Source organism: Zea mays, chromosome 8, assembly GCF_902167145.1.
Source record: "Zea mays cultivar B73 chromosome 8, Zm-B73-REFERENCE-NAM-5.0, whole genome shotgun sequence".
Taxonomy (NCBI): Eukaryota; Viridiplantae; Streptophyta; class Magnoliopsida; order Poales; family Poaceae; genus Zea; species Zea mays.
This window is the reverse complement of record NC_050103.1, coordinates 147,521,641-147,533,704: the sequence shown is the minus strand read 5'-3', so window position 1 is coordinate 147,533,704 and position 12,064 is coordinate 147,521,641. Positions and strand designations below refer to the sequence as shown.

General features: G+C 47.3%; 1 protein-coding gene and 1 long non-coding RNA gene across 3 annotated transcripts; one reads left to right on the top strand and one right to left on the bottom strand.

Moving 5' to 3' along the window:
* Nucleotides 1-3,053: 3,053 nt before the first annotated feature.
* Nucleotides 3,054-5,352, bottom strand: LOC111589977 (uncharacterized). 2 transcript variants are annotated; one of them, XR_002749049.2, is made up of 3 exons: nt 5,195-5,352; nt 4,328-4,392; nt 3,054-4,252 (listed from the first exon to the last, which is right to left on the bottom strand). It is a non-coding gene; the product is annotated as an uncharacterized lncRNA (long non-coding RNA). The 2 variants fall into 2 exon arrangements; XR_002749048.1 differs by having other exon boundaries at nt 3,054-4,255; nt 5,195-5,341.
* A 1,015-nt stretch (nt 5,353-6,367) lies between these two features.
* Nucleotides 6,368-7,699, top strand: LOC111589967 (uncharacterized). Its single transcript, XM_023300889.1, has 3 exons — nt 6,368-6,582; nt 6,663-6,988; nt 7,203-7,699. The coding sequence occupies exons 1-3, from the start codon at nt 6,368-6,370 to the stop codon at nt 7,697-7,699; spliced, it is 1,038 nt and encodes a 345-aa protein (XP_023156657.1).
* The last annotated feature ends 4,365 nt before the right edge of the window (nt 7,700-12,064 follow it).

Genomic DNA, 12,064 nt, shown 5'->3' with positions numbered 1-12,064 from the left:
GAATTGGACCTAGTTTTATATTTCAAACTTCAAAACTTGTTTATTTCATATATTTTCCATATGAACTCCAAATTGAGTGTTTCAAATTACAAAATGTTCATAAGAATATTCTGTGTTCAAATAAATTATGTGCATCCACAGTATGAGCACTTAATTTTATGCCTAGACTATAGGTTAGTGTATGTGTTGAATTATTCACTTGATAAAATAAATAAAAAAGAAACCCTAGTGGTTAATGGATATTTAATCTTGTGAGATTAATAATGTGTATTGTATGAATTTATCTCTTGTTTAACTTTTATGTCTCATTAAAATGAATAGAATCATATTATGTAATCATGGACAACACTTAAATAATAATCAACTACTAAATGAGATTAGTTCACTTTATAATTTAAACTCTCCTTTTGAGTTTATACTTTTCCTTTTGAGATGTGTTCCATTGTTTGTACATGATTGATGTACTGTTCATTTGTCATTTACCAAATGTATTGAATGTATGATCGTTTTATTTAGACAACGAGCAGCATGTGGTTCCTGAGTGTGTTGTCGAAAATCTTCCAGAGCAACAACCCAGTGAAGGCAAGTGTCCTCTGACATATTATGTCCTACAAACTTTATAATTCATCATCCCGCATTATATTATTGAAACATAAGGATTGACTAGTCTGTATTTACTTATCCTTGTTTACCTTTTTGGGTTAATCATGGTTAGCTTATGCTATTGCTTCAACTTAATCAATGAACATGATTGAACATTTATGATACGATGATGTTATCTCGATGATGATATTGTGATATTTTAGGGGGCTCAAGCCATTTTCCTGAGTACCTTTCCGTAAGGACCTGTTCATAGAGTGACCGCCCCGGATAACAGTGCAACCATGAGGGTGGAATGGGACGCCCTTAGCTGATTAATTAGATGAACCTCGTGGTGTAGTTGGCTTTGCCTGAGGGCCGTCAATGAGGGCCAGGCGTAGTGCTCGCTCTACCAAGGGGGGTGCAGAGGTTCATTCGATTTGGTTTTGTTAGTCACCCACCTTGGGGAGGTGTACTATGTTTGTACGACTGACGAAACCTAACGAGCAGCTATGCACTAGGTGAGTCTTTTTAAAGGCTACGTAGTGTATCCCTGGCCATTCACCTCGGTAGTGATGATAAGGTCTATACAACCCAGGCTGGAAAGGGATCACGACTCGTGTGTAAAGTGTGCAACCTCTGCAGAGTGTTAGAAACTGGTATATCAGTCGAGCTCACGGTTAAGAGCAGCCTTGGGATCCTCTTTGGTTAGAAGAACTTTGGTTACTTTTATGATGATGGTTATAATTTTGATCTCTAGTATTTCCTCTTGGAGGAGGTACATTTGGGTAATAACCGGGTTTATTACTAAAACTTGGTTTTACTAATAGTAATAAATACTTGACCAACTAAAAGCAACTGCTTAACCTTAACCCCACATACAGCTAGTCCACTTTAGCCAAACGGGAATAACTGGGTTTATTACTAAAACTTGGTTTTACTAATAGTAATAAATACTTGACCAACTAAAAGCAACTGCTTAACCTTAACCCCACATACAACTAGTCCACTTTAGGCAAACAGGACATTTGTTGAGTACGTTGATGTGTACTCACCCTTGCTTTACAAACCACCCCCACCCTAGGTTGTCCCCATTGTACTCAGTGCTCGGGAGGAAATGCTGGCAACATGGAGGACTTTGAGGAGTTCCAGGACTACGACGAGTCCTAGTTTTTCTTAGTGGCAACCCCCAGTCAGCTGCATGTGTAGGCCTTATCTACTATGTTTCGTATTTCCGCACTTTGATGATATTAATGACTATGCTATGTATTAGACTCTGTGGATGTCTTGGACATCTTATTGTAATAAAAGTACCTTTCCGCTATTTACTTTGAGCAATGTGTGATGGTGTCCAATTATGTAATTGTTGTGTACGTGAGTTTCTGATCCTGGCACGTACATGGTTCGCATTCGGTTTGCCTTCCAAAACTGGGTGTGACAAAAGGAGAAGGTGAAAATGCAACAAATGGATGGGCAGTCATCGCATAATCTAGGACATGATCGGAGTCAGAACCGAATCTAGGATCTGTTGTAGAGGCTGGAGCTAGTGCTGACTCAGACGATGGAGCACTACAAGGAACTAACTATTGAGACATTGAAGCTAGAGTTGGCACTAGAATTGATATTGCCACTACTAGGTTAGAAACTGCTGAGCAAATCGGTGGCACTGACGGCTGAATGCTTTCAAATCCGACGACCTGAGCAAAGAAATCTAAGGTCACTGGCCGAAGAGGAGAGAAAGTTCGTCCAAAAGTATGAGTCTGAGCACCCGATTGAATCGTTGGCACAACTTAAGTCTGAAGGGGTAGGGGTGGTGCTGACTGAACTGGAGGGACCGGAACACTGATGTGCTAAAGGATACAAGCCATAAATGCCAGTGCTCTACCCTATCTGCTAGAAGTTGCTGCTGTAAGGCATCCTGACGGTCCTGAATGGTCTGAAATATGGAGAGCATCTGCTCGGACTGCTACTGCTGAACTGCTACCTGTCGAGCCTGCTCGGCGACCAAATGAGCTTGCTATTGACTCAACTGCTAAAGAATAGGTGCTAAGGCCAGATCCATCGATGGAGGAGCAGGAGAAGGAGCAACACTGGAACCACCTGTCTCGTGATCATGTGAGCGAGGAGGCACAGGGGGAGGCGGTGGTGGAATACCTAGATCATCATCAGAGGAGTTGGAAGAAGTATCAACTGCACCAAGGGGAACCAGACTCTGCTTCTCAATCTGCCTAATCGCCTCATCCTCAACCTGACGTTTAGAGGCTAAATGATCCTCAGTACAACTATCTAGGGCACGAGCTCCTGTATGAGTCTCATCCTCAGGCTCAGGGTGGTAAAATCCAAACACAAGTCATGCGTGACCAAGAATTGCCTGGAACTAAGGGGTCAAATCTGCTGCGCAAATATGTGACAGCGGTAGTGGGCATAAGGCAGCTAATGACAAACACATAGTCTGTCCAACACAGTGTCCTCTATCTCACAGATAAAAAAATCTACAATGTCGAACACCAAGTGAGAAACCAAGGCACCTAGGAGCCAGAGCTAAATATGAGTGGTGGCCTCTCTATATCCCATGCGAGGTAAAAGTGTCCACCTCATCAGAGCATGTAGAAACTTTGCAGGTGTGGTGAAGTCCGCTAGAGAACGCCTCAATCCATTTGTGAACGGTGGTCGGATGAGAACCGAGACATGAGCAATACCTGGAGCAACTCCACCGTGAGGGCGACGAGATGGGTCTGCAGAACCATAGCAAAGATCGTGTAGCCTCGTCGATGACTCAAGAAAACCAAACAACTCTCTGATCTGATTAGCATGTAAAGTGACATTCTCTCGCTTAAAGCAAAATCTCATCCACTGGTGGTCGATGTCAATCCAGACTATAGCGTAGAAGACTTTGACCGACTCCTCAACATAGCAACCACCAAAATCCAAGAGAGTGGACATGCCAGGTAGTTAGATGATGTGACCCACAATCTCTGTATCCACCGATGAGCCCTCAAGGCGATCTGAACAGTCTGCTGAGCTCTGTAGAACGACTCCCGAGTTTGTGTGCTGAACAGAGGACCAGCTGTCGAGTCACGCTGTGCTAGAAACTAGGTATCCACCAGCACATGTCTAAAGCGTCGAATCCTGGTGGCAGTGTCTCTATGAAGGTCAAATAGCCTCCGATACTCAGCCAGGGGTTGTACCTTGGTCTCATCATGCTCTCGGAAACGAGGTGAAGAAACAGGTGGAGTAGTGAAGGGAGTGGGAGTGGGGGAAGCAGGCGTGGTGGAAGCTATTGGTGTAGCGAGGGTAGTTGTAGGTACTAGAGTAGACAAGGCTGGAGTGGTAGTGGTGGCTGGAGCAGAGGGCTGTAGTGAGGGGTCAAGTCTAGCTGGAGTGGAGCGTAACCAAAATGACTAATGTCTGACAATGTAAGCAATTTGATCAGAGCCAATATGCATTTGTCCTCCCTGCTCTACTCTCTCAGCCGATGCTGCTGCAACCGCTACTCGAATAGCTTTATCAAGTTTGCACTTCTTCTTGCCTCCCTATCGCTCAAGGTAGATTGCATTGCCCTTGTCCTGGCGAAAAGGGTGAGGAAGGATCCTGATCATCACCTCCTCCTATAGTGGCATTCTTCGTCCGAACCATACTGACCGAGCTGAGGCGTGACCACAAACCCTGACCACTGCTACAAGAGAGATGGAGAAGATAAGAGTCTATAAGCAGCAAAGCAATAGATAAATATGGAAGAGCTTGCTACCTGGGCACGTCTCTAGGGGGTAAACTAAGCAGGGGAAGAGTCACATGAGTGAGCATGCCATCCCACTGAAATAGCAGAAGTGAGCACATGAGTCACATAGTCATAAATGGTTATGAAAATGTGAACCATATACACAACACATGGAGATACTCCAAATTAGAGGCATAAGGGATAGATGGGGCATTTGTCTGTCAAGAGCTGGTTTAGAGTTTGGAGCATAGATAGGAGTTAAAGATGATGATACTTATGACATGCTCTAGTGACTAGATGGAATCTCATTTTAAAATTTAATTGCTGGTGGAGGCATGAAGGTGGGATATGGAGTGTGAAAAGATAGGCATTTGGGTTAGAATGACATGAACGGGAGGCATGTGAGACATATGAGGGAGTTAATAATTGGACTTTGAGTAGGGTGTTTGGTACATTGGTTACTACATATGGTGGGACATGTGGAGCAATGGATGAGTGAGGATGAATATAAGAAGGGGGGACGCTTGAGGAGTATGAATGACATATGGTGAAAGTGAAATAGAACCAGGGGCAAAGTGGGTTAACATGGTAGATAATAGGTACATAGAGGTAAAGACAAGAGAATAAAAGGCATTTAAAAGGAATAATTGTTGTTTTAAATTGGAGAGCTGGTTTGGGCATTTTAGCGAATAATTGGAGTGCATGGCTGGAAGAGGTGGAGAAAAGGACACTTTCATGTATGGAAACCCTCGTAGGGACAAAGATCCTGCAAGGAGATGCTGACAAGGACACAAACAAGTGAGGTTTTGCACATCCATTCAACAAGAGATCTCAGATTTCCCAAGGGATCGAATACACCGAAGAACAAGGAGAGAGCACATCAGCTGAGAAACTTACCAGAGAAGAAAAGGAGGAGGAGCAAGTGATGAGAATGCTAGATGATAGGAGGGTGGGTCGCTGGTGGTGAGTTGGACAACAACTCGACAAGAGAGGAGAGGCGGCGCCACCGGTAAGGAGAGGCTCAAGCGGCAGCGCGGAGAAGAAAGGAGGAGCACACACGAGGAAGATGAAGCGATGAAAAGAAAATGGAGACTGGGCCTGAGCGAGAGAAAAATTAGAAACAACGGTTATGGGTACACCAGACAGGCAACAATAGACTGTCTGGTGCGCACCAGACAACCTGCATAGAGGTAGTTGCAAACCAACACTAAGCCTGAGCACCGAACAGTGCACAGTGCATTGTCTAATGCACACGGGACAATCCAACGAGCCCAGACAGAGAAAAGTTTGAATCTTTTCTTCTGTATTGCGCACCAAACCAAATCCTAACTTATAAGCACACAAAAGAACACCTGTTGGGATAAATATTGACACCCTCACATATTCTCTCAAATTTTTAAAGTATTCTGCGCTTCTTCTTAGACCGTCTCTAACAGGTATCTTAAAACAGGGGATACTGAATTATAGATAATATTGTTTATACTGTTTACAGAGGATAAAGTGAAGTTTAGAATACATGGACTCAGAGCATCTCCAAGAGATTCCTAAAAAAATATCCCCAAAAAGTAGTTTTGATAGCAGTCTAAAAACTATTTGAGCGTACGGTTTATGTGTTATGTCCAACAATACACCTAAATATAGACGTAAACTTTTACATAGGCCATGATCTGTTCAGCCCATATTTGTTTATGGGCCATATTCATTCACATCTCACGCCTTGTTGAGCCCATAGTTCAAAGCCCACGACATGGTCAGCCTATATGCGGTCAATCCATTGATGCAAATTCTGATTGTTTTCTTTTGCATGCGCCGGCGCCGCCTAGTTCTACAGCGGAGAAGATTTCCTGTAACGCGGTAGAAGATTCCTCCACCGCGCTTGTGAATTTCCTCTACTGGCTGAATTCCAGGTACTTTAATAAAATTTTGCTTTAATAATTCAAGTATATTGATTGCACATCGTGCCATCACTAGGGCCTTTGAAGTTTATTGATTGGCGCATATGAATTAAATATACCGATTGGTAAATAGCCCTTATGGTGATTAAAAAACGGTTTTAATAATTTTGATAGGATGAGTCGGCGATCTCTATTGCAACAACAATTAGATTATGAGTTTTTTATAACCATAGCACAAGTTTTAAAAGAACATAATAATGAACCAAAGCATGGTGGTTCTGTCATCGGCCATAAAGTTGTTCATTGTAAGGGAGAAGCTGCACACCAAAGATTATATGAAAATTACTTCTCAGATGATCCTATGTATGGACCAGAATTCTTCAAACGAAGGTTTATACAAAATACCAACTTATTGTGTTACCATCATGTCATATATTATATATTGTATAATTTTGTTATCCAATGTGCAGGTTTAGAATGAGTCGTCCACTATTCTTGCGCATTATGAATGCAATACAAAATCATGATAATTACTTCGTACAGAAAAGAAATGCAGCTAATGTACTTGGTTTGAGTTGTTTACAAAAGGTAACTGCTGCATTTCGTATGCTTACTAATGGGGTAGCCGTTGATGCCACTGATGAGTACATTTGTATTGGAGAAAGTACCGCTATCGAGAGTCTGAGAAATTTTGTTAAGGCAGTGGTCGAAATTTTTGAAAATGAGTACTTGAGATCACCTAATCAGAATGACACAAGTCGCTTACTAGAGATTGGAGTGGGGAGATGTTTTCCTGGTATGCTGGGCTCCATAGATTGCATGCATTGGAAGTGGAAGAACTGCCCAACAACACATCATGGTATGTTTTCTGGTCACGTTTGAGAACCTACAATTATCTTAGAAGCGGTCGCATCTAAAGATCTCTGGATTTGGCACACCTTTTTTTGGTTTACCCGGATCTCACAATGATATCAATGTTCTATAACGCTCTCCACTATTTGCAAACTTAGCTGAAGGTCAAGCGCTAGAAGTGAATTATAACATAAATGGTCATGCTTACAAAATGGGGTATTATCTTGCAGATGGTATATACCCATCATGGGCCACATTTGTAAAGACTATATCACAACCACAAGGAAATAAGAATAAATATTTTGCAAAAGCACAGGAGGCAGTAAGAAAGGATGTTGAACGAGCCTTTGGAGTCCTACAAGCTCGCTTCGCCATTGTTCGAGGACCTGCTCGTTTATGGGACATGGAGGCATTGGCATACATAATGAAGTCCCGTGTAATCATGCATAACATGATTATTGAAGATGAGGGAGATGTCGATCCAGAAGAACGATTTGATTCCCTAGAACACAATGTTCAACCTTCTCATTTTGCGACACCTGACCTTATGGAATTTATCGAGATACACAAGAATATAAGAGACAATGAAGTTCATCATCAATTACAAGAAGATTTAGTGGAGCACCTCAGACAGCATAAGCCAGATACATATTGAGTAACATTTTAATTTTTTTTATTGTAACTAGGATTTATTAATCAGTGTGCCTTAGCATAATAGTGAATACTGCTTCGAACAGGTTCACTATGTCCCAAACAAAGCCCATGCACAAAACAGATGCTACCACTTGAAACTTCGAACAGGTGAACCATCACTACATAACTGTTGTCACTTGCACAGGCCAGTGAGATTTGTAGAAAGCAAATTGTTTGGACATAAATAGGTAATCTGGTCCAACATAACAATAACCTAGGCAATATAACTAAATAGTTTGTAGAAAGAAATTGTCTCCACGAAATGTAACTACAAGTAAACAAACCAAATGTTTAACTAAATTCGGTCGCGCGACGACGCATTATTTCGCTACGACGGCTTTTGTAGTACCGTTGTTGTTCTCCATCCATTGCACTAATGTTATGGCCCTGGATCGTCTATTTGAAGCCTCTCCTTCTCGATTTCTAATGATTTGTTAAATATTTCTTCCTTCCTAACTTCTTTGTCTGCATCAGCTTCTTTCTTTTTCTCCCACAGATGATCAACTGCCTCAATGCATGCTTCACCTCCACCTCGGCGTAGCATTTGCTTAGCCTTCTTCCTGCCAGTAGGCCTCTCTAGTGCATCACCCACAAGACATGCATCCTCAGTGTTGACAACACTTACATTGTCAGCAATACAGTTACCACTTAAATCTATAATGGCAGCTGGTGCTTTATGTTTGTTGTTAGCACATTTAGTTGAAGCTAACTGGTTCATCTTCTCATCCCACTTTGGCTCATTTCGTAAAATGTTCCAGCAATGCAGGAATTGAAATACCTTTTTATCTTTATCCTCTTCCTTGTACAAAGTGCATGCGTCAGTGAGCTGCACATATTACATGTTAGTGATAGCCATGAAAATTAATAAAATAGAAATACTGCCACATAAACTACCTTATTTTCAAATGTCTTTCTACTTTCGTTTCTACCCTCAATTCAAGAAAGGCATCCACATAACTTATTCACTGACTCTTGGATAGTAGACCATCGATGCATAAGGGAATTTTGGCTTCTATCGAGAACAATTTCCTTATCGGCATGGAAGAAGTCATATATCCTTGCCCAATAAGCCGTACGCTTTTGATTTTTACCATCAACTGGATCAGTACCAATGTGTCGGCGTTTTGACCCCGGGGGGTCCCTGGACCGACGAGTAAATTGTCGCCGCGTGTCCCAGCCTAGATGGGTCGGCGCGAGACGGAGCACAAAGGGGGGGAGAAAACAGCAAAGGGGAAACCCGCGGCCTTCGTGTTGTCCTGCGCCCAGGTCGGGTGCGCTTGCAGTAGGGGGGTTACAAGCGTCCGCGTGGGAGAGAGACTCGTGCATCGGCCCGTCCTCCCGCGCGGCCCACCTTCCCGTACGAGAGCCCTGGACCTTCCTTTTATAGGCGTAAGGAGAGGGCCCAGGTGTACAATAGGGGGTGTAGCAGTGTGCTAACGTGTCTAGTAGAGAGGAGCTAGAGCCCTAAGTACATGCCGTCGTGGCAGTCGGAGAGGTTTTGGCACCCTGTTCATGTGATGTCGTGGCCGTCGGAGGAGCGCTTGAGCCTTGTGGAAGTACAACTGTTGGGGCTGTCGGATCCTTGCTGACGTCTCCTTGCTTCCGTAAGGGGCTGAGAGCCGCCGTCGTCATGGAGCACGCGGGGTGCCATCATTACTTGTTTACCGGGGCGAGCCAGATGGGACGCCAGTCTTGTTCCCCGTAGCCTGAGCTAGCTAGGGGTAGGGTAATGATGGTCTTCCCTGTGACGTGGCGGGTCCGAGCCCGAGGTCGGGCGAGGCGGAGGCTCCTCCGAGGTCGAGGTCGAGTCTGGGCTCTGGGGTCGGGCGAGGCGGAGTTCGTCTTCCGATGTCGAGGCTGAGTCCGAGCCCTGGGTCGGGCGAGGCGGAGACCGTCTTCCGAGGCTGAGGCTGAGTCCGAGCCCTGGGGTCGGGCGAGGCGGAGTCCGTCTTTCGGGGTCAAGGCTGAGTCCGAGCCCTAGGTCGGGCGAGGCGGAGACCGTCTTCTGAGGCCGAGGCTGAGTCCGAGCCCTGGGTCGGGCGAGGCGGAGTCCGTCTTCCGGGGTCGAGGCTGAGTCCGAGCCTTGGGTCGGGCGAGGCGGAGCTTCCCATGGCGCCCGAGGCTGGACTTGGCTGCTGTCAGCCTCACTCTGTCGAGTGGCACAGTAGTCAGAGCGGAGCAGGCGGCGTTGTTTTCCTGTCAGGTCGGCCAGTGGAGCGGCGAAGTGACTGCGATCACTTCGGCTCTGTCGACTGAGGAGCGCGCGTCAGGATAAGGTGTCAGGCGATCCTTGCATTAAATGCTCCTGCGATACGGTCGGTTGGCGTGGCGATCTGGTCAAGGTTGCTTCTCCGCGAAGCCTACTCGAGCTGGGCCTCGGGCGAGTCGAAGGTGCGTCCGTCGCTTGAGGGGACCCTCAGGCGAGACGTGGATCCTTCGGGGTCGGCTGCCTTTGCCCGAGGCTGGGCTCGGGCGAGGCGTGATTGTGTCCCTTGAGTGGACTGAGCCTTGACCTTAATCGCGCCCATCAGGCCTTTGCAGCTTTGTGCTGATGGGGGTTACCAGCTGAGATTAGGAGTCTTGGGGTACCCCTAATTATGGTCCCCGATAGTAGCCCCCAAGCCTCGAAGGGAGTGTTGGTACTCGCTTGGAGGCTTTTGTCGCACTTTTTTGCAAGGGGGTCGGCCTTACTCGGTTGCGTTTTGTTCCGGTGGGTGCGCGCGAGCGCACCCGCCGGGTGTAGCCCCCGAGGCCTCGGAGGAGTGGTTTGACTCCTTCAAGGTCTTAGCGCGTTTCGTGATGCTTCGGCCAGTCTGGTTGTTCCCTCATGTGAACTGGCCGTAGCCCGGGTGCATAGTCAGGTTCCAAGTTCTCGGGCTGGTATGTTGACGCTGTCAATGGTTTAGTCGGAGCCGGGTTTGCGAGAGCAGCCCCCGAGCCTCCGCACAGAACGAGAGGATGGTCAAGGACAGACTCGGCTTTTTTCATACGCCCCTGCGTCGCCTTTCCACAAGGAGGAGGGGGGAAAGCGCCATGTTGCCCTCGGAGGGCGCCGAACATGGTGTCTCCAGTGAGTTGCTAGCGGGTGATCCGAGTGGACGCCCATGCCCCGTTCGATAAGGGTCGGCTAGTGGCCTAGAGGCGCGCTCCAAAAGTACCTGCAGGTGATTTGCCGGACCCGGTCCCGTTCGATAGGGTCCGAGGGCTCGATGCCTCCCTCTGATGGGATTCCGTTACAGAATCGCTCCTGCTAGTCTCGGAAATGTCCTAGGGTACCTCGGGAGCGTAGCCCGAGCCTCGGCCATGTATCGGACGTACCCAGAGTCATCCCTCGCTCTGCGTGCTCTGAGGCGGTTGTCAAACCCTTCGGGGGCCAGCCTACGAACCCCTGATCAGTAGTGGGCGCGGAGCCCGAGTGGCTTGAGGCGGCTGTTGAACCCCTCCGAGGGGCCAGCCTTCGAACCTCTAACCAGTGGTGGGCGCGGAGCCCGAGTGCTCTGAGGCGGCTGTCGAACCCTTCCGAGGGGCCAGCCTTCGAACCTCTGATCAGTAGTGGGCGTGGAGCCCGAATGCTCTGAGGCGGCTGTTGAACCCTTCCGAGGGGCCAGCCTTCGAACCTCTGATCAGTAGGGGGGCTCGGGGCCCGCTTCCTTCGCGGAGAAGGATCCCTTTCGGAGTATCCCCTTTCCCGGTCCCTGTAGCAAGAGAGAGAAAGAGGAAGAAGAAAAGGATACGAAATCGAACGACGTGGCGCACCTTTTTTGACGCGGTCATTATGGCGGAGGTGAAGTGTCGCCTGCTTCGCCTGCCAAAGGTGCCGCCTGTCCTACCGCAGAGTTAATGCGACAGGACGAGTGGTTCGCGGGGCTGCCGTTGTGCGCGAGCCGTTCGAGGAACGGACATCTTGCCTTTGAGTTTTGAATCTCGCGGCGGGTTCGGGCGAAGTGTTGAACGGGTCTTGCCTGGGCCTTTATATATTCGGGAGAGGGACCGGTGACAGTTCTTTACTCTGTCGCTCGCCTCCCACTTAGGTTTCCGCAACCTAAGGGAATAGCCAGAGAAAGAAAACCGCGCACCTTGTCCGCTCCGCCGCCACCTCTTCTGCTTGGTGATGGCCGACCGGGTGACCGTTGTTTCGCCGCGCGACCCGTGGCCTTTCTCCACCGTCACGGCGGACGATCTGGAGGCCCTTGTTTCCAATGGTTTGCTTCGTCCTCTCTCCGGTGGCCCGCAGCCGAAGTGGATGGCCCCTCCGAGCGGAGCCGCCCCGTCCCCGCCGCCGGGGTATGTGCTGAGCTTCATCTCTTTTCATGAGCGGGGGTTTGGA

What these genes read in the sequence shown, in the direction of transcription:
- LOC111589967 (XM_023300889.1), top strand. Translation starts at nt 6,368, where the DNA reads ATGAGTCGGCGATCTCTATTGCAACAACAATTAGATTATGAGTTTTTT. An exon ending in CCAGAATTCTTCAAACGAAG is followed by an intron (nt 6,583 to 6,662) that starts GTTTATACAAAA and finishes TCCAATGTGCAG; the next exon opens with GTTTAGAATGAGTCGTCCAC. An exon ending in AGTGGGGAGATGTTTTCCTG is followed by an intron (nt 6,989 to 7,202) that starts GTATGCTGGGCT and finishes TTGCAAACTTAG; the next exon opens with CTGAAGGTCAAGCGCTAGAA.